Consider the following 27,821-nt stretch of genomic DNA (forward strand, 5'->3'; position numbering starts at 1 on the left):
CACTTCTAAGTGATCTACAACGAGGAGGTAGTAGAGTTGGGGAGACATTAAGTGTGACTATCCTGTGGTGAATTAAATTGCTGAACCTGATGCTATGGAAAGGAAGAGTGAGATGTATTGCACTGTTAATGTTGACACCATTGTTAAAGGCTGCTTGTGTGGACATTTCTTTTCCCATCAGAGGTGGGCCTAAGGCCAGGAGAATTTTTCAGTAAAAAAAGAGCACACACACATAAGCTATGATTGCAAATTGTTTTATTTGAACAAATCTTATGACAAAAACTGCCATTCTATAGATAACGTTTTTTTTTTTTTCCTATCAACAACAGCAATTATTTTATCTGAACAAATTATTCAAATATGCATACACAGCCATCTTAGCTAATGGCAAGTGTTAATAACAGTACAAATGACAATCATATTAAAGTAGAACTAGGCAAAACTTTTTGTTTTTAATTATTTTGGATAGAGCAAGGAAGGGTTATAACCCCTGTCAGATTTTTTTTTTTTGCCATCTGTTTGCCATTTTGTAGTTTTCCTTTCACTTCCTGTCCCTTAGCCAAACAGGAAGTAATAGGAAATACCAGAAAATGAAGGGAATTCCTTGTGGACCCCCAGGTCACCAGGACTAGTGTCCTCATTGGAAGATTTCTCCTCTATTACTTTTCTGGGGAATTTCTTTTACTTTCACTTTCAATGATAATGGTAAACAGGACAAATAGAGAAGGGGACTCCCTGACGGGGGCACAGACAGCAATGAAAACTGACAAGTGTTCTAATCCATCTCCGCTATGTCCACAACTTAAAAAAATAAAAATAAATGTTGGCCTTTAGGTACATTTAGGTACATTTTGATTCTGTTGGATTACATGTCCCTAGTACAGAAAAACTGGCAGAATTGTAGAGTGATGAAGCAGCATGTCTGCAGTACACTGTATGTTTAAATTCATTTTTTCTTTTTTTTTCTTTTAAAGCAATGTGTAAAGTAACATATTGCAACAATTATAAAACACTTTTCATTTAATTGTTATGGATTAGTGCTATTTGTACTGTTTTGTTACATGAAAACTGTATTATGTTGAAAACAGGCCCTTATAATTATGATAAATGTTACTGCCACTTCCCAATCTATGAGCAAATGTATTTGCCCTGACAAATTGTCATGCACTGTTCCTAGTACTCCTAGTATTCCTCAAAATTGTAAAATTAACATACTTATAACTGCATGAATGAAGCTACAATTCTGCTTTAGGATGGCCCAGCTGTACTGTCAACTCCTAAAAAACCCTCCTGTACCCATGTAACATAATAGATATGATTACTATGTTGAATTTTCATCAATTTTACATCAGTGCTCAAATAGTTGTTTCCCTGTGGAGGTGATTACTAAACTATATTAAATAACACACATACATGGATTGTTTTAGTGAATTGCAGTCCCTGCATAAAATGTGTTTATTATTAACACAATCATAAAGGATTCTAGCAATGGTTACACTAGAAAAGCATGTCAAATTCAATTTAACATATGGTTTAATACTTTTAAGGCTCCGCAGACCTCAAACATGTTTGAGAGTTTGCCTTACAGTCTCGGCAGTGCCATACTGGGAAATGTCACTCAGAGGTCAGCTAGTAAAAATTTGAAGACCCACCACTTGTCTAAAACTGCTTAGCACTGCAAGTTCAAAGATCTTCTAGATCAGCCTTTTTCAACCTTTCTACCCCAGAGGAACCCTTGAAATAATTTTCAGGTCTTAAGGAACACTTGCTAAAATCCAAACAGTGGGGAGAATGGCCCTTGCATTGGTGGCTAGTGAGAAAAGTGGTCCTTCCTTACATTGGTGGCAAGATGGAAAAATGCCCTGCTTACAGTTGTGGTCAGACTTCCACCCATGCAAAAAGCTAAAAAGAGGATTGGTGTAATGCTGCTGGCTCTGTTAAGTGATGTTTGCCATGAAGCTACTCAAGAACCAGCAGATGGGATGTTAATTAGCCACAGTTCAAGGAACCACTAGCAACCTCTGGAGGAACCCAGTTGAAAATGGTTGAGGATGGTTGTCCTAGATGAGTGGGGTCTTACCCAGGTCTCTTAGCTGGCATAAGATGTAAATCATAGCCACATTCTGGAGCACAATTACATTGTATGTAATAATGATCCAAGTAATAAAGTGATTGATAGGATCTAATCGATTTTTATAGTAGCTGAAGACTTTTTTGGTGATCACTTACATGCATACTGCATATTTTCTGCTTGCTGTTTCCTGAAAGCTAGCATTCCATTCCTGGGAACATGCATATTGAGCATATAGAAAAATGTCTCATTATCTAGACTGTGTCAATTCATAGCTTAATAAATATAATTACAGTGTTTTTTGCTTTTTGAACTATAAAAGAAACAAGTTAGTCTTTGATAATATTAAATTATCATAATAAAATTAATAAACAAAACAGAGAATGTGCATAAAGCAAAGGATTTGTACATGTGAGAATATGGATGTACAGGGCAAACTTGTTCAAGATCAGTGGAAATATTAAAGCCAGGGGTTCAACATGACAACCAGAATCAATTTTTTTTGTTTTTTTAAAAGCAGAAAAGCTACAGCAACCGACAGGCTTCCTTTAAATGCTTGTTTACTATTTATTTTAATAGTAGTTACAAACAAGGAAGAAGAAGTTTTTATTATAGCTCAAAAAGTGTACTTTTTTTTTTTTACATATATAAAATTTGCCCTACCTTAGGGCACATGCAATCACCTTCACTTACTTCAAAACCATTAAGCATCCAAGCCTGGGTGGACTGACCATTGGGCCACTCAGGCGCTGCCCGAGGGCCCCGAGCCACTAAGGGGCCCCATCAGGGTTGCCAGCCTCAGTAAAACCAGGGACAGTATGTAAAAATCTGTGTTTTTTTTACATCTGTCTCTGAAATGTCCCTTACCGACATCCTTTTGGTGTAAAAATCCAGAGATTATAGCTGCCCCACCTCTCTAGTACCTTCTTAGCCAATACAAACATGTCTGCATATACTGTGCATACATGTATGTGTATACTGTGTGATTGTATACTGTGTGTGTCTATACTGTGTGGCCCCATAATCTCGGATTACCTGGGGGCCCCATAATCTCCTGGTGCCCGGTGGCCCCATGAGTTGTCAGTCCACCCCTGCATCCAAGCAACCAAAACAGTGTCTCAGAGCTGCTTAGAACGGCCAGAAAAACTCATTATTATCATGTTGATTTCCACCTTAGTGGAATATTTAAAACATTGTTGATCCCCTATACCAAAGAAATAATCTCTCCATCCAGGCATGCCGTATGTCCATTACAACTCCTTCCATACTTGCAGATTAAGCCACGGGGAGATTCACGTTTGACATTCCTTAATATCTTAACAAGCAGCTTGCTGCCATAACTCTCCTGTATGGTTTTTATCAGGCAAAATGGTCAATAAATGCACCACTGCATGCTTGGCACATTTGCCCTTTTTTCAAATAATTGTATGTGTTTAACATCAGTCAACATGTCCATAGGCATACTGACTATCATGCATATTAAGTAATTTTAGACCTAATCTAACTATGTATCAACTTTCCCCCACATCCAAATATCTATTATGTGGTACATGTATGAGCACATTTTTTTCTGCACACAGACTGGATCAGTCAGCACTGTGATGCCCCAGGTGTGCTGCAGATTGGGCAGACTACATTTATGTTATTTTAGGTTACTCAGTCTGTCAGGGTACGGACAATTTTAGAGGTACAATAATTAGGTAACGAATATTATGAATGAGGAACAAATAAAATATTCTGTGTATTATTGTATTTTGTCATCTTACACGCTAGACATGAGATAACATTTAGACTTGCTATAGATGGGCAGGTAAGTCCCTGAGAATGATGGTTGGGTTATATCTAGCCATGCTCATACTGTTGTGAATGAATGTGCGCCTGATCTCCCCATAATCCATGTGGTACTTCTAATTTTTCACTGTTCTTCATTAGATTAAAGAATTAGGCTCTGCTTGCTGGGAGATTTTCCAACTGGTTTGAACATATACCTGTGCAATAAGAAGCAACTTCGACTATTTATTGTCCTCCTTATTAGCACCCAGTTAAGCAAAATTAGGTCAATAAGTACAAACAATGTTTAAAATGTAAGCATCAAACCAACTGTGGCCAGTCATACTCCAGGCATTAGGCATTACAAAATAATTTACAACAAATAAAAAGACACATAAATATTCCATAAAAAAACCCAGGATACAAAAATTAAATTCTGTAAAATATTTACATACAAATGTCCTCTTAGGTGATGGTCACAAATAATACATATAACAATATTAACAGCAATACTAATAAGTCATGGTTGACCTGCAGTGCACAAAATAAATCTAAATATATAAATATTGAACAATACAAAAACGTACGAAATGAATAGTTTACATTAAATGTAGTTGACAGCACCAGCTGCTTTGGGAACACTAATTTCTCTTTGACCTTCATGGAAAGCCAAGATTCTATGCAAGCGGGGTATTGACTCCCATGTATTTCTGGTCAGGCTGGGAAGATTTCTTAAGTTTGTACCTGTAGAGAAAACAAGCACACATAATTAACTGCTGCAATCCATTACTAGTCAGGCTACTACTTTCCTGAGAGTGATAATTTGCTTTGTAAATATATAAATTACAGCAATTTATGTCCTGAATTACTAAGACCATCAATACTGTTAAACAACTTCAGCACCACGTAATGGAGCCCATATTTCGGCTTCTGCAACAGCTATATAATTTCTTTCAAATTGGCATTTTCCATAAAAGATTATTTGAGGGATGGCATAACATTGACCTTTTATTTTCTAAGAGATCATCAGCATTGGCATACACACTATCCTTAAAGTACAACTCCAGTCGCATCCTCTTTAATGTTTTGAATTGAATATTTAAATTATTATTATTATACGCGATTTATATAGCGCCAACAGTTTACGCAGCGCTTTACAATGTATAGGGGGGGCAACACAATTACAGGCTTTTTAAAGGCTAATTTAAAGGCTTTTTGTTGTTGTCTAGGTCTCTTGTAAAGTGATTTGCCTTCAATTCCCATCCAAGAGACTTGCTAGAAAGTGAGAGAAAATCACTCAAACGGAAGGTAGTTCCAGCTTTGACTGTTGCCCCTAGAACAAGACTTTCCCTATTCATGTTGCAGGTGCAAATGTAAAATTTTCGATTTACCCTCTTTGTACCTTTGGCTGGGTTTCTACTTTACGTCTTTTATAATTGAACACAGCCATCATGACAGTTATTTTGAATACTTTAATGCCATTTAGTAAATACTCAACAAATACTTTCAAAAGATTTGAGGAAGCTATTAAAACAGATAACAGAGTGGAGATGCATTAAGAGAGTGGAGATGGATTAGAATACATGATAGGGTTTTTATTGACACCTCTGCCCCATTATGGAAATTCACCCTCTCTATTTATCCTGTTTAATATTTTCATCAAAAGTAAAGGAGAATCCCACATTTTGCGTTGTCCCCAGAACAGTAATAGAGGGGGAATCTTCCATTGGGGACACTAGTTCTGGTGACCCGGGGGGACCCAATGGTTCCTCTTTTATTAGAAATGATTTCTTTTCACTTGTTGTTTTGACTATGGGACAGGACACAGATGGCTTACAGGGGGGTATAACCCTCCTTAATTTATCCAAAATATAAAAAAAAAGTTTTGCCTATACTTCTACTGTAAGTTTATTGCTACATAGGTCTACTGGGCAACCGGATTGCTAGACTATTATGATATATATTGCTAGATGCTAGACTATTATGAGATATCCATCACATGAGCCACCTGCCTCTCTCCACCTCGTCCAATCAGAGAAAGCTTTGCTTTTATTCAGAGAGATGTCTCTTTATTCTATGGTGCCATTTTTTTATTCAAAATAGTACTTTTCTCTCATCTAATTGCAAAGCACATATTCTGTCAGTAGTTTATTTTAAAAAGGAGTTATAATGAAATCACTTACCACTTAAGTGCAAAGAACACAGCCAAGGCAGTTACTAAAAGCAACATAGATGTTAAAAAGACGATGAGCGCCAAATATTCTTCATTGAGAGGTTGCTTTACAAGTTCTGAATGAGCACAGCGAAGTCCAAGATAACCTCTCTCACACCTAGAGAACAAAAAAGGTGATAATGGGTCATTCAAATGGTCATCTAAGGGTCTTACCACATTTTATTATTTTATATATTATATTGTATAATACTATATATAGTTATCATATTATTATTTCTTAATTTCACTGCAAGTAAATATAGCAGTAAAATAAATGTACCACATTTATGGAAATTTTTCCACATCCAGGTCACGGACTTGTAACTAACTTATAGGTCATCAGAAATACTTTCTTAATAGATAAAAAGCAAAATAAAGAAAGTTATATAAATAACCCCTCTTTTTATAGCTTGAATACAGATTAAAGTATGTTGTAAGAATACACATGCCTCATATTTAGACATTTACTTTTGCCAAAGTTCAGCTTTAGGCTAATTTCACACTGGGGCGTTGGGGCATCGGCGGTAAAGCGCTGCTACTTTTAGCGGTGATTTACTGTAGTTTTTGCAGCGGCCACCAGCTCCTAAAGCACCTTAAAGATTCTGCTTGCAGGACTTTTTTTTAGCATCCTGCCAGCGCACCACTCCAGTGTGAAAGCACTCGGGCTTTCACACTGGAGTGAGAGGAGAGGCTCTTTACAGGCGCTTTGCATGTGCTATTTTTAGCGCTATAGAGCCTGTAAAGTGCCATGAGTCAAATGCATGTGAGAAGGGAAAAGGGGCATGGCTTACTGGGGCTGTGTGTGTCTATGAATGCACACAGTTTAGCTGAAGACCCAACAGGAGCAAACATTCACAGGTGCCTCTTTAGCACTCAAAGCCTTGCTACAGGAGGCACCTGAAGGAGAAAGAACCTGACAGTGCTGACAGGAACTGCCAAAAGAACAGCAAAGTGGCCTTTCATTGCAATATTGTTGCACAGAGCAACAAGAAATTGTTATTAGAAATAAGGTAAAGTAAAGAAAAGTATTTGCATCAAACATCCAATCATGTGATGACGAAGAACTTTCCCTGCACACGATTGGATATTTGACATCAACACAACTTATGTAATTTCTCCACACTACTATGGAGTAATATCTACTTACTGACAGTAATGTTCATCAGCCTCCTCGTGGTACAAGCACTGACCATTAATACAGTAGTTGCTCATTTCTGGTGCACATTTTGATACCTTCAGTGTTAACCCATGTGGACTTTCAGTTGTTTTCACTGATAACAAAAAAGCATTGTAAATAAACATGCAAACACAATTGTATTAACAGTACTACAAGAGTAAAATTGCTTTTAACTAACTGTAATAATGACCCCATGCCAATATAACATTTTGGGATGTTAGAAAATTCGTAAAGTGGTTCTAAAGGCTTAAGTTTTTTTTTTTACCTTGATATATTTCTCTGCATTAAGGTAAAAAAAATCTGTAATAAAGATCTGCCCAGCCACCCCAAGTACAAGTATAACATATGTTTTAACTGTATATTTACCATGCAAAATTATGAAGATAAAAGTATTTTAACAGAATTTCTTACATACAGTGCCTTGCAAAAGTATTCACCCCCCTTGGCCTTTTTTCATGTTTGTTTGCCTCACAACCTGGAAATAACATGGATTGTTTGAGGATTTGCATCATTTAATTTACAGAACATGCCCACAACTTTGAAGATTTTTTTTTTTTTTATTGTGACGCAAACAACAAAAAGGACAAAATAACAGAAAAAGTCAATGTGCATAACTATTCACCCACCTAAAGTCAATACTTTGTAGAGCCACCTTTTGCGGCTATCACAGCTCCAAGTCACTTTGGATAAGTCTCTATGATGCTTGCCACATCTTACCACTGGGATTTTTGCCCATTCCTCCTTGTAAAACTGCTCCAGCACCTTCAAGTTGGATGGTTTGCGCTTGTGAACAGCAATCTTTAAGTCTGACCACAGATTTTCTATTGGATTGAGGTCTGGGCTTTGACTAGGCCATTCTAACACATTTACATGTTTCCCCTTAAACCACTCAAGTGTTGCTTTAGCAGTGTGTTTGAGGTCATTGTCCTGCTGGAAGGTGAACTTCCATCCTAGCCTCAAATCCCACACAGAGTGGTACAGGTTTTTCTCAAGAATATCCCTGTATTTAGTACCATCCATCTTTTCCTCAACTCAAGTCAGTTTCCCAGTCCCGACTGCTGAAAAACAGCCCCACAGCAGGTGTGATGTGATGTTTTGGGTTTGTGCCAGACATAAGAGTTTTCTTTGATGGACAAAAAGTAAAATTTTTGTCTCATCAGACCAAAGCACCTTCCTCCATACATTTTGGGAGTCTCCTATATGCCTTTTTGCAAACTTAAAACGTGCCATTTTGTTTTTTGCTGAAAGTAATGGCTTTCTTCTGGCGACTCTGCCATAAAGCCCAACTCTCTGGAGGGTACGGCTTATTGTCGTCCTATGTACAGATACTCCAGTTTCTGCTGTGGAACTCTGTCTCTGTGCTGCCTCTCTGATTAATGCCCCCCTTGCCCGGTCCGTGAGTTTTGGTGTGTGGTCTTCTCTTGGCAGGTTTACTGTTGTGCCATGTTCTTTCCATTTGGTTATGATAGATTTGATGGTGCTCCTAGGGATCATCAAAGATTTAGATTTGTTTTATAACCTAACACTGACTTGTACTTCTCAACAACATTGTCCCTTACTTGTTTGGAGAGCTCCTTGGTCTTCATGGCAGTTTTTGGTTAGTGGTGCGTCTTGCTTAGGTGTTGCAGCCTCTGGGGCCTTTCAAAAATGTGTGTATATGTAATGACAGATCATGTGACACTTAGATTGCACACATTTCACTAATTATGTGACTTCTGAAGGTAATTGGTTGCACCAGACCTTTTTATGGGCTTTATAACAAAGGGGGTGAATACATGCGCACATGCCAATTATCAGTTTTTTATTTCTGAAAAATAGTTTTATGTATATATTTTTCTTATTGTAATTCGCCAATTTAGACTATTGTGTTCTAATCCATCACATATAATTCAGATTAAAAAAAAACATTGAACCAAAGGCTGTAATGTAACAAAATAGGTAAAAATCCAAGGGGGTGAATACTTTTGCAAGACACTGTATGAAAATGACAAATATATGCTTCTGTTACCAAATATTGCTATCACATTTCTTTTCCACTTCTAATTAGAATATAATAGATAATTATGAAGGATTGCTGTTTAGCATTACAGACCTACAGCAGAAGTGTCCTTAATTAAAAGTGAATGTAAAGTCCTGTTTTGTTTTTTTCTCTATAAAAATAACAAACATGTTATAATTACCTGCAGGCCTGTTGCGACAGGACAGGCAAAACAAGCAATTGCTTGGGGCCCCGAGCAGGCCTGGGCTCCCAGCCGCACACTGCCACTTCCTATAAGCTGAAGGCAGCCTGTAGTATGGCCGAGCTCCTCTTCCTTCCTCCTGCAGTCCGCGCGGTACAGGAGATTCAGTTTCCTGTTCCCGGCCGAATGTTTTTAATGTATATTTGATTTTATGGTACAGTGGTGTTTTTTTGCAAATGTTCAATTGTTGAAAATGTTCAAATTTTATGCAGATTATATGCAACAGCCGTATTTGCACTGTAAACCTTTTTTATTTATATAAAGTGTTGGTGAACTTAAACTGTATCGCTATGCTGTGATTCCTGTAGGCGTCGCGTGCGTGTGTGGGGGGGGGGGGGGGTGTTTGGGGGGTCCTCCATGTCAATTTTGCTTGGGGCCCCCAAATTCCTTCAAACAGCCCTGCTTACCTGCTTTGTTGCAGTGGATTTGCACAGAGCAGCCCGAATCCTCTTCTTCTCGGGTCCCTCTTTTGTGCTCCTGGCCTCTTCCTCCTGTTCAATTCCTCCACAGCAAGCAGCTTGCTATGGGGGCACCTAAGCCGAGCCACAACTCCCACCCCATTCAGACACAGAGCCCCACCCCACCCCCTCTCTCTCCTGATTGGCTAGCTGACTTTGATTGACAGCAGCGAGAGCCAATGGCACTGCTGCTGTATCTCAGCCAATCAGGAGGGAGAATATCGGATGGCTGAGACACTCGTGGACATCGCTGGACAGTGAGGGACCTCGGGTAAATATTAGGGGGGGGGGGTGCTGCACACAGATGGCTTTTTATCTGAATGCATAGAATGGATTTAGATAAAAAACTTCTGACTTTACAGTCCCTTTAATTCTAATTCAAAACACCTTTCGCAATCCCTTCATGTCTAGGTGTTTTTTTTAGGCACAGATACCATTATACGCTAAACAATCAAATAAATGTTTGCTGAAGTGTATATCTATAAGCACTAATGGATTGGCTTAGGCAGATAAACACTTGTTTCTGAGGTGCTCTTGAATATATTATTGCACAATTATTAAGTTAAGTCATTAATTTAACTGTATATTAATCATTAGTGTGATTTTACAAGGATATAATCTTTTCTTACCCATTTCAGTTGTACAGTTTTCTCCAGGTTTGCACAATGGTCCAACTGTTGTCCCACAAACAAGCTGTAGCATATGAAAACCTATAAAAAAAGACATTTGTTAATTTATTTGCTATTGCAGCGTATAAATATCACAGTACATTGCATGTGACAAACATAGTTATAAAATACATTTAAAGTGGAACTATAGGCAAAACTTTTTTTTTTTCCATTTTGGATAGAACGAAGGGGGGTTATAACCCCTGTTATATTTATTTTTTACCATCTGTGTCCCATTGGGTAGATTTACCTTCACTTGCTGTTCTTGTCTCATAGCCAGAACATGATGTGTGAGGAAATCCTTGCAAATTAGGGGAATTCCTTGGGGACCCCCAGGCCACCAGAACAATTGTCCCCATTGGAAGATTTTTCCCTTTTTTGGGGACAACCCAAAATTTGAGATTTTCTTTTACTTTCACGTTCAATGATAATGGTAAACAGGACAAATAGAGAGACATATAATCTCCTTAATGGGGGAAAAGACAGCAATAATAAATGATAAACATTCTAAACCCTCTCCGCTCTGTCCAAAACTAAAAAAATAAAAATTGCCTTTAGTCATTCATTAATGACATTATCACATTAAAATAATATTTGTTTCATTTGGGACTTAGTTCAGTACTTGGTTCATTTCTGAAACCAATGTTGGTAGAAAAAAACAAAAATAGCAGAAAACATGAACAAAAGCAGGGTTGTCCATGGTGATCAATCAAATACCTTGCTTCATTTTGCCAGAGAATGTAATAAGACATCTGATTGGCCGCAACAGACAACATCCCTGTAGTTGCAATTTTACTTTCAATTTTTCTTAATGAAAATCTCTTTTACTGCTTAGGCTTTTACGTACAGTAAATTGGGCTTTAGTAGTGGCAATAGACCGCATCTGATTTCAACTAACTTTGTTGGGCCATTGCCTTTGCAAAGTGTTACAGAAATATGTGTTGTGCATACAATATTGTTTGACAGATTGTGATTTTTATAGATTACGATAACAGTAAGCTTCTAGTTCATGGGTGATTTACAAATCATTCAGTCATTATACACCCCCATTTTCCATCTCCTCTATACCAATACATTTTTAAATCTTGCCATGATGGGGCTGATTCTTCATGTCTTTGAGCCATTTACCTCTCTATGTATGTAAAACAAATGCAATACTGTCAAGAAGAACCACCTACATTTTTAAAACATTTAAAAGGACTGCCAAATATAAAGTGGAAAATAAACATATTTTAGATTAGGGCTAATGATGCAATTCTTTCGAAAAGCATTATTTGATTAGCATAGGCATAAAATACTAAAATGTATGGGAAAAAAAGCACAACATAAAAACAACATATAGTGAAACTCATTGTAACTGGTAAAACCTGCCTTGCACATGGTGTACTGTACTTTTCGATACACTCTAGGAAACAGCAATTTATTCTACATGTATCAAACACACTGTAGTTATTTGTAAAGTAATTTTGACTGTAAAGTCAGAATCTTGGTGTCAGCCTATAATGTGTGAGAAATTCAATATTTACCCTTGTAGAAAAGTTAATGATAGGATGTGGGAGTGGCACTGTTTTAATCATATTCTCAATACGCCTACCAGCGTAACAGAGTATCCAACAAACCAGGCAACCAAACATAGTTACACTGTGCATAGTAAACTTTTTTTTTCAAAGAGAAGGATTGGCTAAAAATGCCTTTTTTTTAGGACATAAAGCAAAGAGTTAATTATAGGATGGAAGCGTGTCTGTTATCAAATTATCTGAATCATTATTTAAATTTCTAAGAGATATTTGTGTACCCAATAGGTCTATTTTTAAAGAAATTATGACTCTCCTGTGCAAGACATTGTATATCAGGGATATGCAATTAGCAGACCTCCAGCTGTTGCAGAACTACAAGTCCCATGAGGCATAGAAAGACTGACAGCCACAAGCATGACACCCAGAGGCAGAGGCATGATGGGACTTGTAGTTTTGCAACAGCTGGATATCCGTTAATTGCATATCCCTGCTGTATAGAATGCCGAATCTTTCCTTTCATAACTGTATTAGGTTTGTTTGCATAACGCACTTTGCTATAGAATGATGGCAACTTTTAATAATTGTTCATAAATGTTTAAAGTGCACCTACAATACTTGTAAGATACCAGCAATGATGATGTACAGGCAGCTTGTGATACCCCTAAATCCCTGTGAAGTCCCTTTGATACAAGTCCCAGGTTATGTATCTGGGCTCAAAGTCTACCAAAATAAAAATTAAACTCTGCCCTGATGGTGCTAAAACCAATCATCTGCCATAGAACTGTTGAGTGACAGAACCACTCCCTGAAGACAGACAGGGCTTAGTGACAGCATGGACAATGATATCATTTTGACTCAAGCAAAAGTCAAGTTTCCATGTAGAGCCTGGACCAAATAGGTTCCACAGACATAAGAGGAGCAATTTAAAGACTAAAAAAAGTACCTACAGTTACAACTCTGGACCAATGCAAGTCCTCGATGCATTTTTGGCAACATATAATGTGCTTGGTAAATTGCCCTATTCAATTTACTAGAATTGGGAAATTAAGGTTTGTGCATTTGAAATATTACACGGGATGCTTTTTCACATCTTATTTCATTTTGTCTGTGCTGGAAAACAGGAGAAATGAAGAATAAACTTTTATGTTAAAAAGCCTTTAATGCTTTATACTTAGGTGACTAACACTGAACAGGTGTATCAAGTAGGGTAAAAGTTGTGAGTTACAAAAATTCATGCTCTTCTTGTGGCAGGGACAGTTCTCTGTCACTTTTTGATGGTCAAAAATCACCCATGCAGCTAAAGCTTTATTGTTATGCTGTGACAACGAGATGAATAGTGGATGCTATGTAGATGTAATGGGTTTACTGAAACAAGTCAGAAGGTTATCAATGCTTAGCAAGCTAATAACCGGATGTGTTTATCCCAGGTAAACACTAGCTCCATGCTTTGTAACCAATAACATACTCTCCATAGTTACAATGCAAGATGTTTAGCATTAGTTTGTTTATGCATTAAGTTTAAGTCAAAAATTTCCTTTGCATCCTTTGTGTTGTTAAGCTACCCACAGACAATAGATCTGTCATCCAATATATGTGATTCCTGTACAAGCTTCAAATAAATTCCTTACATAACTTTGGTGCACCTGACTTCCAAAGGAAAGCAATTCTCCAGTTTGAACATTTTGTTGAATAGGCAATTGTTTTTTAAAGTCAACTGCACTGTTGGTCAGGCTGCCTTTATAGGTAAATGGTCAGTGTTAAAGATATACCATCACCTTGCCCATGCAAGGTAAAGTGACAGTATACTCACCTTACCGGCGCTCCCTTGCAGCTCCTTCCTCCATTGATGCCAGCACTGAAATTCAAGGTATTGGCTTGTTTTGGTTGCTAAGGGGAGAGGTGACGTCACTACTTCTGCTTGGGCCCAGCAATTGACTGCTACAGATTAGTAATATCTATATTGACACACTGTTATCACTATGCTCTAAAGATCAGAATGATTCAATTGTGGTACCAGACAGTGGTTTTATTATTTAATGGTTTTATTGGACTCTGGTCTCTTGCCAAAAATTATGTAGGATACATTTTTTCAGCAAATTTTATATATTTATGGAGTTCTTAAAATTTAGTTGCCATTTAAGTTAAACAATTATATTGTTTAAATCCTCACAATGTTAGGACTAGAATTGCTACAGCAATTTAAAACATTTTTAAAACTTAATTTTGCTCTGTATCTCAAAGCACGTAATAGAATGCACAGAGTTACGCAAACTATTAACTATATTAAGAAGTGTGTCATCATTTTCACAACTCTAGGTAAAAGGTAAGATCAAAGTGAGAACCAAGCCCTATTTTTTCTACATCCGTGTTGATCTGTCAGCGCTTTAAAGCTTCCAACAATGAGAAATTGGGAGCTGTCAATGTAGCTTAGAGTTCACCTCCACCCCATACTCCCATATGCCTGTAAAGCCTGATAGATCACATGACTGTATATTGTGCACATGAACTTATCATATACAACCTGGAAGCATTATCGATCACTGATGTTACATGAGTTTTATCATATACTCGCATAAATAACTAACTATCTACTCTGCTATAAATCATTTTATAACTTTAAAGTCATCTGAGTCTTACTTTTTTACTGAATGTTCGGACTTTGATTCACAACATTTTTACAACACAGTTTTAGGACCTTTAACAGCAACATAGTCTAAAGGGCAGCACCGCTATGTTTTGCATAAAGATTGCAGGTTTTAAACCGTCATCTAATATTTTATTTTAATATATATATATATATATATATATATATATATATATATATATATATATATATATATAAAACATATATATAATTTTAAGTAATTGGTGAACAGTAAGCACGTAAATGTTTTTCAAGTCAGCAGTCAGTGGCATGAGAAGAGTACTTGACAGTAGTTGCCTGTTAGGTCCCATTATCCCACTTGTCCCTAGCACTCATCTCATCTCTTTTGACTCTGCCTTGATTGACCACTCTGTCTTTACATCCAAGGTTCTTGGAAGTGATATACAAAAGCTCTGGTCAATTGGCACAGTGGGAAGGAGAGGTCTCGGAAAGCATTAGCTCAGTCACTGATTCAATGACTCAAAAATTATTAAAATAATAGTAAAGGCTCCGTTTTTTTTTTTTTTTTTAATAAAACATGTTATGCTTACCTGCTCTGTGTAATGGCTTTGCATAGAGCAGCCCTGATCCGCCTCTTCTCAGGTCCCCTGCCAGCGCTGTGTGTCCCCCACCCCACCACCACTGAGTGTCATGATAGCAAGCTGCTTGCTATTAGTGCACATGGTTGGACAAAGTTGTTGAAAAAATCCGATTGTACATAACGTGATGGCGTTATTTAGTTACGACGGGACTACGTTCAGGCTAGTAGCCAATAGCTTTGGTCTAGGAATTTGATCTGAGCATGCGTGGCACTTTGTCTGTCGGAGTAGGCTACACATGATCGGAGTATGTCCGATCGGAGCATTTTGTCAGAAAATTTTACTGGCAAGTTGGAAAAGTTGGTCCATCGGATATTCCAATGGAAACAGTCCGATGGTGACCACAAACAGTCGGAATATCTGACAAAACGGTCCGATAGGACACATTCCGTCAGAATCTCCGACCGTGTGTACAAGGGCTTAGTGTGCTAGGATGCTATTTAGAATGAATGATACTGCATTGCACCAATGTGTTACTGTGCGCATTACCACATTGCAATGGTGCAAATATGTTTCTTAGTTGAGGTTTCCTTTAAAGAGTCAATTCAAAACTGGATAAAAAATGTAAATTAATTAGCTGTCATTTCTGGGTAGTAAATGACTTACATGGTGACAACAGTGACTACACAGTATTACAACATATTCCCAGCACTGTAGAATACAGTACGCTTTTCTTAATGGAATGTCATTCTGAACAGAAAAACAAACACTTGTATGGTTTTGTGGAATGTAATTGCAATAGCAGAGGATTACAGTTATTAGCACTGTTATAGAAAATCACTGATAAGACAAATCTTAGAATAGATGTCCCTCTTTGTCGTTTTTAAAAGGCCATGTGAGTATGATGATGACATGGCAGAAAGTTATTTGTTCTCACCAAGTGGGTTGCATTAAAGACGGACTGCTACAGCGTTTCACATACATACTATATATACAGTATTACTTACATCATTCTACAGTGTTGTGGTGAAGTGATGCTGGCAACCGTGTAACATGGTGAGATTTTGGTGCAGAACAGGAAGATGATTTTACAGTTATGCATAAATGTAGGGATGAGCAGAGCGATTTTTTTGCAATATTGATTCTATGGCGAAATCACCAATTTCAATATCAGCAAAATTTTGTAGATGCAGAAACTTATCATTTAGCTCATTGAGCTGCTTAAGTAAAATTTGAAAACAAACAAAACCTTTTTTTTTTCCTTTATGTTGGGATCCTGCCCTAAGCATTGTCCCTAGTCTAAAGTCAGTGTTGCTGGGCTGTAGTCAGCCTGAGCATGGATAGTTTTGCTTTCCCTTAAGTGTAGTATTATTGTTTGTTTCTTCCTGCTGCTGGAAAGTGCCCCAGGCAACAAGGTTAGAGGATCCAATAACCGTAGCTATGAACATTTATGAATCCTTGGTCAAACACTAGAAGGCTTATTGCCAGAGGTGCGTACTGGCTGGGAAAGGATGGAAATATTTGGGGCGTGATCTTGGAAACCTCTCTTGCCACCCAGGCTCTGCCTGGGGAAGATGTGTTGCTGTGTGTTCCTGTCCTGCTGATTGGGGTGGATGTGCTATAAAGATGCCCAAGCCTGTGGCCCAAAGCTTCCTGCTAGAGGTATTATCGAGGGGATATGGAACAGGAAGGGTTGAAGATTTCTTCTGATGACTGGCGCTGCTCTATATCACAGAGTGCAAGTTTAGGACCTAAAGGTAATTATTTTCTGTATTGACTGTGAGTGGTGATACACTTTTTGAGCATCTTTAGCTCTAATCCCTTTCTCCCTGAGTTTATTGGTCCTATATTAAACTCTGTTAAACTTTTTTAAAGCACCCCTATTCTTCACACACCTTTTAAAAACAAGAACCCAACCCTGAGGTGAAATACCCCACCAAACTGGGGGTCCCTGATAGCCTGGAGTAAGAGGGTGCTATTTTTATTTATGGAGAATAAGACGTTTTCTACTGTCTATAGATTTAATTTCACGTTATATTGTTTTCACTCTGTGTATGTCATTGATACTGTCACTTTAAAAAAAAATTTATATTGCTGTTTTTCACTTTATTTATCTTTCTCCTGGAAAAAGTAAAATAATGATTTGAAATGAGCTTTCATAACCCTGCCAAGAAGGACCCTAATTTTGCTTTCTTTTTTACCAACATTTAAAGAGGAAGTAAACCCTGATGGGTTTACTTTCTCTTTTTTTCCCTGCAAAGGTAAAGCATAATGGACTACTATGCATCGCATAGTAGCTCATTATGTGTCACTTACCTGACACAGGAGCCAGCGAAGTCGCCGCTGATCCCTGTAGTCCGCCGCATCCATGTTGCTGGTGGCGTCTCGCAGCTCCGACGAATCAGAGTGGCGAAGCCGCGATGACGTCACTCCCGCGCATGCGCACGGGAGTCGCGTCTCGCAGCTCCGCCGCTGCCACTCGGCGAAGCCGCGATGACGTCACTCCCGCGCATGCGCACGGGAGTCGACAAATTTGGCAAATCCATTCATAGATTTGCCGCATTTAGTGCGCCTGCGCGCCGCTGTCTACGGCGCATGCGCCGTAGACAGCGGTGCCCATTTTCGGGCAAATATCTCCTAAACCATATAGGTTTAGGAGATATTGCTTGGACCTACAGGTAAGCCTTAATCTAGGCTTACCTGTAGGTCCAAGTTGTTTGGAAGGGTTTACTTCCTCTTTAAGGTAATTTGAAACTCTCAGAAAAATGCAACCCATTCACCTAAATTGAGCCATTGCGCTTCCGCCCTGAAACCGTAGTGGTGTGGGTGCTTAAGGATTAAAACCAGTGTTGAGGAGGCAACAACTTCTCACTGTCTGTCAAATTCCCTCTGAAGAGCGATCAGCCACTGATCATTCTTTGGAGGGCTGACACTTTTTTAACAAGCCCTTAAAAAGAACTTCTTGGTTCAAACATTTTAGTAATTTTTTTTAATCTTTAAGAGCATGTGCTTATAGTTGTGTAGATCATACCAAGGTGAAAGTGATGCAGCAACATTCTATTTATGAGTCAACTCTTACATCAAAAGAAAAAAAGACGAATTGTCAGGTTAATGATAAACTAAGGCAAGTTCTGCTTTACCTTGGAAGAGCCTTTTGCAATTATTTTAACAAGCTTGCTGTTTGAGTCTTGTTATAATGTACATTTATGAAAACCTTTGTACATCTTATTAATATGTAGCATATTTTAGCATAAACTAGCCAGCAGTCGCTTATCCAAGTTTACCACAAGAAGGCCTGTAACAAAAATGGGTTTCCTCAATAGTAGAGGTCAGTTCCTGGAAGATTAAAGGAAACTGCAATTTGCCATCAGAAGGTTTAGGTAAGTAGGGTTGGAAAGTGTTCTTAAAATGGAACTATGAGCAAAACAAAAAATACATAGATGATGCAGTCAGTCACCAGCAGTTTATGTTTTTCTGAGTTTCCTTTTGTAACTTATGCCATGTACGCACGTCTGGACTTTTCGACACACTGAATTCTGTCAGACTTTTCAATGGCCTTTCAATGGACTTTCGACAGACTTCCGTCGAATTGGACTTGTCTACACACAATCACACCAAAGTCCGACGGATTAGACCGTGATGACTAGACTAGATGATGACTGGACTAGAATAAGGAAGTTCATAGCCAGTATCCAATAGTTGCCCTAGCATCGGTTTTCCTCCGTCGGACTATCATACAAACTAACAGATTTTTCGACCGGACTTGAGTCCATCGGAAAGATTTGAAACATGTTCTAAATCTAAAGTCCGTCTGATTTTTCGACAGCAAAGGTCCAATGAAGCCCCCACACGGTCGAATTGTCCAACGGATTCGTTCCATCTGACTTTTGCTGTCGAAAAGTCTGGCCGTGTGTACACGGCATTCGTTTTATTTCCAGTAGATCCACCATTTTTCAACTTCCTTTAAGATCATGAGATCATACAGCAGTGTTGTCACCATGTGAGGCAGAGTAGTTCCACGGTACATTCATTGGACATCATTTTTAAGCAAGAGACTAACAATTAAATCCAGCTTTAGCTAATGCTTTTTAAATAGATATAGCAACAGTTTTCTTTTTTCTTTTGATATACAGTAAAAGTTATAACATGATGAATATAAGCTGATATATAACCTGTCATTGGTATACAGTTTGTACCAACCCTGTAACTGCCAAGTTTGATGGACAACTTGGCCCTTTGAAAGAAGTGGGGAAAAAAGTAAATCTACTGGCAGGATCAACAGGTAATAAACCATAAACTTTATGGGGGATTTATACAAACAAAAACAATGGTGGGGATGCTAGTCATGAATTGCATCATATACAGTATGTACTTTTATTTTTATTTTGCTCAGTTTGTTTTTAAAGAAAATGTACACTTCCCCTTAAAGCTTCAAGCTCCTTCAAAATGTCAATCCCCTCACCAAGATCTCTATGATTTAAAATATCTATATATACTGTGTATATACATATACACATAGTATATGTATATACATTATATTACCAAAAGCATTTGAACGCCTGCCTTTACACACACATGAACTTTAATGGCACCCCAGTCTTAGTTTCTCGGGGTTCAATATTGAGTTGGCCCACCCTTTGCAGCTATAATAGCTTCAACTCTGCTGGGAAGGCTGTCCACAAGGTTTAGGAGTGTGTTTAACCATTCTTCCAGAAAGCGCATTTGTGAGGTCAGGCACTGATGTAGGACAGAAGGCCTGGCTCGCAGTATCCGCTCTAATTCATCCCAAAAGTGTTCTATATTTTTAGGGTTGAGATCAGGACTGTGTAGGCCAGTCAAGTTCCTGCAAGGGAAGCAGATATGACCCAGGGTTTGTGCAGAGCTCTGGATTATTGATTCTGAATTCAGAAAGCTGTTTTTTCAACGTTCTCTGGGTTTTAGTATCCCTGGATTGAGTTCCAGAGTTTGGAGATTTCTAAGGGTTTTGGGAGGGCAGAAATCTCCAACCCAGTGTTCGGGTCTTACAGAAGACCAGCTGACTGTGAGAGCAGGTGTGCACAGCCCTTATAATTGGGGATAGTTATATTGGGGATTATAACTTGGGGATAGTTCAGTGCTCCCGTTAAGAGACAGGTCTGCTCTGGAAAGGGGACAGGTTTGCTCTCAAGCTAGGAAACAGGAGAACTTCAGATGGGTGCCAGGCGATTCCCCCATTGAGAGGGCAGGGCTTGGGCCCTTGCAGCAGGGATCTGTGGGATACACAAAGGACACATGTAAAATGGTACACGAACTGTAATTAAGCACAGTAGGTACCGTGAACCAGTCTGAAAGACTAACCCTGCGGTCCTGCAAAAAAAAGGCTAATCATTTTTTTGGATTTGTATTGATGGTGGAAGCTCCTGCGTGGGCAACTGATTCTGTTGAACTTTAATTTTGCTCACTAATACTGGGCCAGCAAGTCCTAAACAACAGTTCGTACTGGCATCTGGAATATTCTACCACTAAGTTAATTACCCCATATATCTATCTATCTATCTATCTATCTATCTATCTATCTATCTATCTATCTATCTTTTACCAGCTACTTTTCTCAAATTTGTATTATAATTATTTCATGTTGTCTGTCTATGACATTAAATTTGACAATGAGGTATTTAAGTTGTGTTGTATCTTTGTATTCAGTGCCTACATTTTCTGCTGCTAGGTGCCATGGATCCTTAACTTTTACTCTTGTTGAATAACAGATATACAGAACACTGGAATTCACACGGGATATCTTGTTCTAAAATTATAAAAGGTAAATAGTAGGGTAATTACAGAAACAATTGTAGAGATTTCTGTTGGTTTGTGATTAAGGACACCAGCCAAGGAAACAGAAACTGGCCTATATCATGGATAATAAGGGTTTGGTTAGTGATGAAATTTGCAACCTGTAATTAAATACGACTGTGTCCAAAAATGTAGCCAGGTTTAGTAATCAAGCTAATTGAGGTTCCCAGACACTTTGGTCATTAACCCTTTGATTTTGCATTGTAGGTATTATCATTTTTCTCCCCCCTCTTGTCATTAGCTGAAGTGTTTTAGTTCTAAAAGCTCGAGTGACCAACATAAAAAGAAATAGATAACAGGTATATGCATGACTTAATTTATCAAGGCACTGTTGAAATCACCGGCATGCCATTTTAAATAGCTTTATTACAACCCAGACTACAGTTTCCTGTTCATTTTTAGTTGCTTGTAACTTAGCTCAGTTTTTGTTGGTTTATTGTACTGAGGAATGTGAGATAAACAGGGCACTCCTGGATTTTACCCACCTGCAATTCACATAGATCTGATTACAAGCATTTTCTGGACCTGCCTCCTTATCTATATGAGGACTGTAAATGCAGGGGCACGCAATGCCTAAATTACATCATACACCTTTACTGATGCTGTAGCAACTTGAAGGTAGATCGATCTTTCAAAAACACGAACAATTCACTAAATAGGCTGTAAATACTTTTATGTGGTTTAGATTGTTAAGCCCCTATCTAGGTTTGATTATCATACCTCTCTAGGAATGAACAGGTAATGCAAGAATTAGCAGTCATGACAAGTTTCAAAGTCAAAACTGACGGTCAACTGAGGGAAATAGATTACAGAATGTTGAATACCTTTTCAACATTGTTCACACAGTTTGTTAGAAGGCTGCCTTTTGTCACAAGTAAATTCACAGTAGTTTAAAGCCAGCCATAAATGGATTGAAACTTAGCCAGCTCAGCAGGGGTCGGGCAAATTTCCATCCATATATGGGCAGACAGGCTGTACAAAAGATCTTTCAATCGACTTCTGTGCAACCAGCCTGTTGGCGCATTTTCACTCAGTCAGTGCCACCCGCTATAGCCGGATGTGCTGATGAGTGTATGCTCACAGTGGGGAAGCCTCCCCGCTGTCAGAGTACAATTGCTCTATGGGAGGGAGTCCCCCATCCACGCACTAAATTTTTGATTCATTTTTTTTTGTTCAACCAGCCCCATAAGGATTTACCCACTTACTGACCAGACCATTTTTTGCTCTACAGCACTGCTTCGCTTTAACTGACAATTGCGCGGTCATTCGGTGCTGTCCCCAAATAAAGTTGACGTCCTTTTTTTCCAACAAATTTTTTTATTTTTTGGTAGTATTAGATCAGCTCTGAGGTTTTTAATTTTTTTGCGCTATAAACAAAACAGAGCGGCAATTTTGGAAAAAAAACAATATTTTTTTCTGTAATACCCCCCCAAAAAAATGTCTTCATCAGTTTAAGCCAATATGTATTCTTCTGCATATTTATGGTTAAAATATTGCAATAAGTGTATATTGAATGGTTTGCCAAAAGTTATAGCGTCTACAAAATAGGGGATATATTTATGGCATTTTTCTTAATTTTTTTTTACTAATAATGGCAGTGATCAGCGAATTTTAGTGGGACTGCGACTGCGGCGGACAGATCGGACCCTTTTGACACTTTTTTGGGACTATAAAATGTCACTGGCAGGGAAGGGGTTAACACTAGGGGCGAGCAAGGGGTTAAGTGTGTCCTAGGAAGATATTTCTAACTGGGGGGGAGTGGACTGACAGGGAGTAAAGAGAGATTGTTGATCCTGATCACTAGGAACAACAGATCTCTCTCTACTTCCCTGATAGAATGGGGATCTGTCTGTTTACATTGACAGAAACCTGTTCTTGCTCTCTAAGGAGCGATCGTGGGTCACAGGCGGACATTGCGGCTATACCCCTATAGCCCTTAAAACGGGCACAGTGCACCTAGAGAGATCCATGCAGAGGAGCCCGTCTGCCACTGTATAACTACGGCAGCTGGTCGGCAAGTAGTTAATCATGTATGGCCAGTCTAAAGCCTAGTACACATGGCCCAAATGTTGGCCAACATTCAGCCTGTATGTACTGTATGTACTGCAGCTGGTCCTACAGAAGCCGGCTGTTCAGCTGGCTTCTGTTGATGGGGCATGACCGAAAAAGGTCTGACAATTAGGTCCCAATGGCTGAGAGTGTTGACCAGAGTATTCTGGCGGGGTGGTGGGGATGTCCCTAGTCAGAACACAATAGCACAGCAGAGGAGATTACTGCACTAACATTGCATGATTAGTACAGGGGCTACTCCGGAGCTGTCAGTTTTTTTCATTCAGCCCTGTGCCTAGAGTCACACATATAAATCTATGCTGTATTTTGGGTAAGATATTGCCACAGTCTTGTCAGACTGAAGTGGTACATCTCCTTCCTTACTGGTTTGTTTATATAGGCAGTACGTAGCTTCAATTAGAGAGAGATGATCGGAAAGCATGCAGTTTCTGCTTGGATCTCTTTTAATAAAAAAAAGGAATAAAGGTCTTGTATAAAATAAATTGAAAATGAAATTCATAGTAAAATAAAACATTAAAAAAAACAGTATAAAAACCATACTACCGTAAATACACCAACAATCTCATGCCTTCTAAATAAGGCAAACACAGCTTAATGAGTACAAATGAATGTTCTGCTTCTGAACAAAATAAATACATTTCAATGGAGAATTTTACAGCAAAATATAATTCCCCAAATCACTCTGCTCATCCCTCGTAATAAAATATGAAAAAACTGATTTCCAAATTCCATATTTTATTTTATTTTTTATATATAATTGTATAATTATTATTATTTTTTTTACTTTCATATATTTTCTAAATATATACATACTTGAAACAGGTATATTTGCTAATTCAATATGCAGATTTAATGTCTTGCTTATAGTGATGCACAGGGACTGTACTTAACTGCACCTCTCTCTCAGTACTGGTCTATATAAGTCATGTCTGGCTTGACAAAAAAAAAAAAAAAACTTTCTATAATGCTAACTGAGCTTATCTCAGCAGCCATTAAGCAGACATGCTGATCACATTCCCTGATAAGCAAATGGCCAGCAGAGAGGACATTTATAAACCTATGTACAAAATACAACTAAGGCAATATGATAAAGCAAGCAAGTAAAAATGTGAAAATCATGTCAAAAATGACTTTCAGATAGACATTGCACTAAAAAGAAGTGGTATTTAGCGAAAAATCCAAGTTTAGTTTATATACTGCACCCATTTTTTTTTTTAATTGCATCACAGGCTTATCCCAGGAATGTAGAAAAATTACACCTAGTTTAAGAATGCACAGAATAAGAATGTATGGGAAGCAAGACTTGACAACTTTGTCAAGCACTGTCATGCCTCTGAAAATATTTTGTCATGAATGGACATCACAGTATTGCGTAATGTGTTTGCACGCTTTCAGGAGGCGTCAGATGACACTGATATATCACTTTTTTTGTTTAGGTTTTACGAGTTATACCTTCATCAATTTGTCATTTTCAACCTAACCAGCTTTGTTTCTAAGCTACTGTGTTGCTATGAAACCTTGCTATAATGTTTCCCAATTTGAATGGCAGATACTTTTACAGTCACACAGTTTACAAGCACATCTGTCCTTGCACATTGGAACTTGAAATGCAACGTCCCTGGTAAGCAAATACATTTAGCCGTAATTTTTAGTGGCCTCCCTGCATTCCTTTGCACCATACCAAAGTCATAAGCGGGTAGATTTACTAAAGGAGTAGAGAATGTTCACTTTGCATAGTAAATGTTTATGAATATGTTTAAGATGTGTTCACACTGAGCATTCAATCATGAGCAAAAAAAAAAAAGTTTTACTCGTACGTGATTGGGTGATTAAAAATGACTACAGTGTCGCCTTGTCTGTAAACTGTTTGTAAAAGTAAACTCTCTTTGCAAATTAAAATATTATATATGTATGTATATATATATATATATATATATATATATATATATATATATATATACAGGCATACCCCACTTTTAAGTACGCAATGGGGTTTATTTACTAAAGCTGGAAAGTGCAAAATCTGCCTAGAGACCAATGATCTTCTAACCCCAGATTGTTCAATTAAGCTTTGGTAATAAAACCTGGAAGCTCATTGGTTTCTATGCAATAGTGAGCCTGATTTTGCCCTTTCCAGCTTTAGTAAATAAACCCCATTGTGTACTTAAAAGTGTGTATATATATATATATATATATATATATATATATATATATATATATATATATATATATATATATATATTAAATATAGAGAGAGCGATATATATATAAATGCATAAAGCAAAGAAATTGCATTCAGATTGCACCACAGACCAACGTTCAAGATCATTTTATATGCTGTAGGTCAGTGGTCATCAACTGTATTACTGGGCCCTGAGGACAGGGTTGATGACAACTGCTGTAGGTGGCCATACATGTTCCATTCCAACAGAACAATTAATGTAAGCTTCGACAAAACAAATGAATCAGACATTGAGTGAACGATACAAAATTGGCACTCATAAGTGACAAATAGTAGTTTTGATTGACCCAAGTCTATCGGTAATAGCAGAGAAAAGGATCATACAAAATCAATCAATGGCTTTTTTCCTGCTCATGAATCATTTATGATCAATCTACATGTAAGGACATAAAACAAGACAATCAACCACGTTCAATCAATTTTATTCTGCCACAGCCAATCAAATTGGGCAGAAATAAACCAGCACTATATGTGGTTGATCGCTCGGCCATGCCATTTTTTGTTTTGCTCACTCAATGTCCAATTTAGTAATTTTGTTGAATCGGACATCATTCGGTCAGTTTTATTGCAACATATATGGCCGCCATAATATGTTTTATTTTAAAAGACTAAAAGGAATGCTTTTAAGCAATACAGTATTAAGCGGACTATATAATTATGCCGCGTACACACAACTGGACTTTCCGGCAGAATAGGTCTGACGGAATCATTCCATCGGATATTCTGATCGTGTGTGGGATAATCCGATTGTTTTTCTTGAAAAAATTCCAATGGACCTAGAAATAGAACATGTTTCAAATCTGTCCGACGGACTCAATTCCTATTGGGAAAACCGTTCGTCTGTATGCTGGTCCGATGGACCAAATACGACGCAAGGGCAGCTATTGGCTACTGAACTTCCTTTTCTAGTCCTATCTTACGTCATCACATTCAAAACGAACGGACTTTCGAATGGACTTTAGTCCGTTCCTGTGTGGGCAAGTCCGTTCATTCGGAAGTCCGTCGTAACTCAGTCGAAAGTCCATCGGGAAGACCGTCGGACCTGTTCTGCTGGAAAGTCCGATCGTGTGTGCGTGGCATTAGTTTGAAGGCTAGACATGTTAGCTGAATCTGATTATTGCATCTTAAAAAATGTTATGTAATGATATACATGCTACTGTTGTCGACCTGCTAAAAATGCTTGTTTCCTGGCTGTCAGTGGCTTCACTCAATGACTCAGAGGAAGCATGTAGCAAGTATCAGTCTGTCACTGATACTTGTTCAGTGACAGACAAAGTATTGAAGCATAGCAACCAGCAATTAGCATTTGAAGAAAGTTATGTCAGCAATGACAGCTACCATATTTCTCTCAATACAGGTTAGTCCATAACTACATGTGCTTGTAGAGTGGGAACACGAATATACTGTACAGCCAATCTTAGTGCAAAATTTCCCTTTTTCAACTAAGCAGCCTCATTCTCCTTTTCCTAACTCAGTAGTATTAGTGCTACTACTACTACTACTACTACTACTACTACTACTACTGAGTTAGGAAAAGGGGAAAGGGTTGGCGTTATACTGTAATAAGAGGTTATGTGCATTTGATGCTAAAGTTACTGAAATACCAGAACACTTTGCCAAAGTCACTACTAAACTGAGAATCTGACAAGGGCTATTTTATTTTAGCTATTATAAAAAAAAAAATCATATATTCCAGTTTCTGTAAGTACTCACAATGTGCATACAGCACTTCCGTACATAACAATGAAATTGTTAACATTTAATGGAGAAATAAGTATTGAATGCATTCATCATAAATAGTAGGTACAACACTTTAAATTATTGCAAATGTTAATTGTGCCATATTATTATTTAGTTGTGCTTTTAATTTGTCTCTGCTTTGACATTACATAATATGACATTGGATTAGACCTCTCTTTAATCTTCATACCTTTTGTGGTTTTTACATGTAGGTGATATTAAAATCAATTTTTTTTCTTAATGTATTAAATTAAGTTAATTTCATGTACATGTTTTAAATAAATGGTGCTCACCAGGTATGGTGGCATTCTACGGTTTATGACAGAAGGAATATAAACTGGGGAAAAACATATAAAAGTTTGTATCAGGTGCATTGCATACTTACTAAGGAAAATGATGACACTGGATATCCTCCTGAAACAGTCCATGCCGTCAGCTGATGGGAAGAGGCTGAAAACCCTTGAGTCAGTCTGTTGTTGGCTGGCACTTACAGAAGTTGGGAGAGCCTGTGGATGAAGCAGTGCTACAGAACGCAGAGGAATGACTAATCAGAGTCAATGTTCAGGCAGGTTTCCCTCTCACCTAGGAATGCTACTCTCAGTTCTGCTGTGACCTCTGAGCCGCAGAGTCATTTATACAACCAG

The 27,821-nt window shown here is 38.0% G+C and overlaps 1 protein-coding gene across 1 annotated transcript; it reads right to left on the bottom strand.

The window, feature by feature from the left end:
- Positions 1-238: 238 nt before the first annotated feature.
- On the bottom strand, positions 239-27,821 carry LOC143974801 (proepiregulin-like). The gene is made up of 5 exons (XM_077476538.1): positions 27,563-27,821; positions 10,558-10,638; positions 7,201-7,324; positions 6,025-6,171; positions 239-4,585 (listed from the first exon to the last, which is right to left on the bottom strand). Exons 1-5 carry the CDS (start codon positions 27,603-27,605, stop codon positions 4,519-4,521), a joined length of 462 nt encoding a protein of 153 aa, XP_077332664.1. The 5' UTR covers positions 27,606-27,821; the 3' UTR covers positions 239-4,518.

This window comes from Lithobates pipiens, unplaced genomic scaffold, assembly GCF_037356315.1.
Source record: "Lithobates pipiens isolate NorthernLeopardFrog02 unplaced genomic scaffold, aLitPip1_a1.2 Scaffold_13, whole genome shotgun sequence".
NCBI lineage: Eukaryota > Metazoa > Chordata > Amphibia > Anura > Ranidae > Lithobates > Lithobates pipiens.

What these genes read in the sequence shown, in the direction of transcription:
- LOC143974801 (XM_077476538.1), bottom strand. Translation starts at nt 27,605, where the DNA reads ATGGACTGTTTCAGGAGGATATCCAGTGTCATCATTTTCCTTA. An exon ending in CAGTGTCATCATTTTCCTTA is followed by an intron (nt 10,639 to 27,562) that starts GTAAGTATGCAA and finishes CTTTTTTTATAG; the next exon opens with GTTTTCATATGCTACAGCTT. An exon ending in AAACTGTACAACTGAAATGG is followed by an intron (nt 7,325 to 10,557) that starts GTAAGAAAAGAT and finishes TTTTGTTATCAG; the next exon opens with TGAAAACAACTGAAAGTCCA.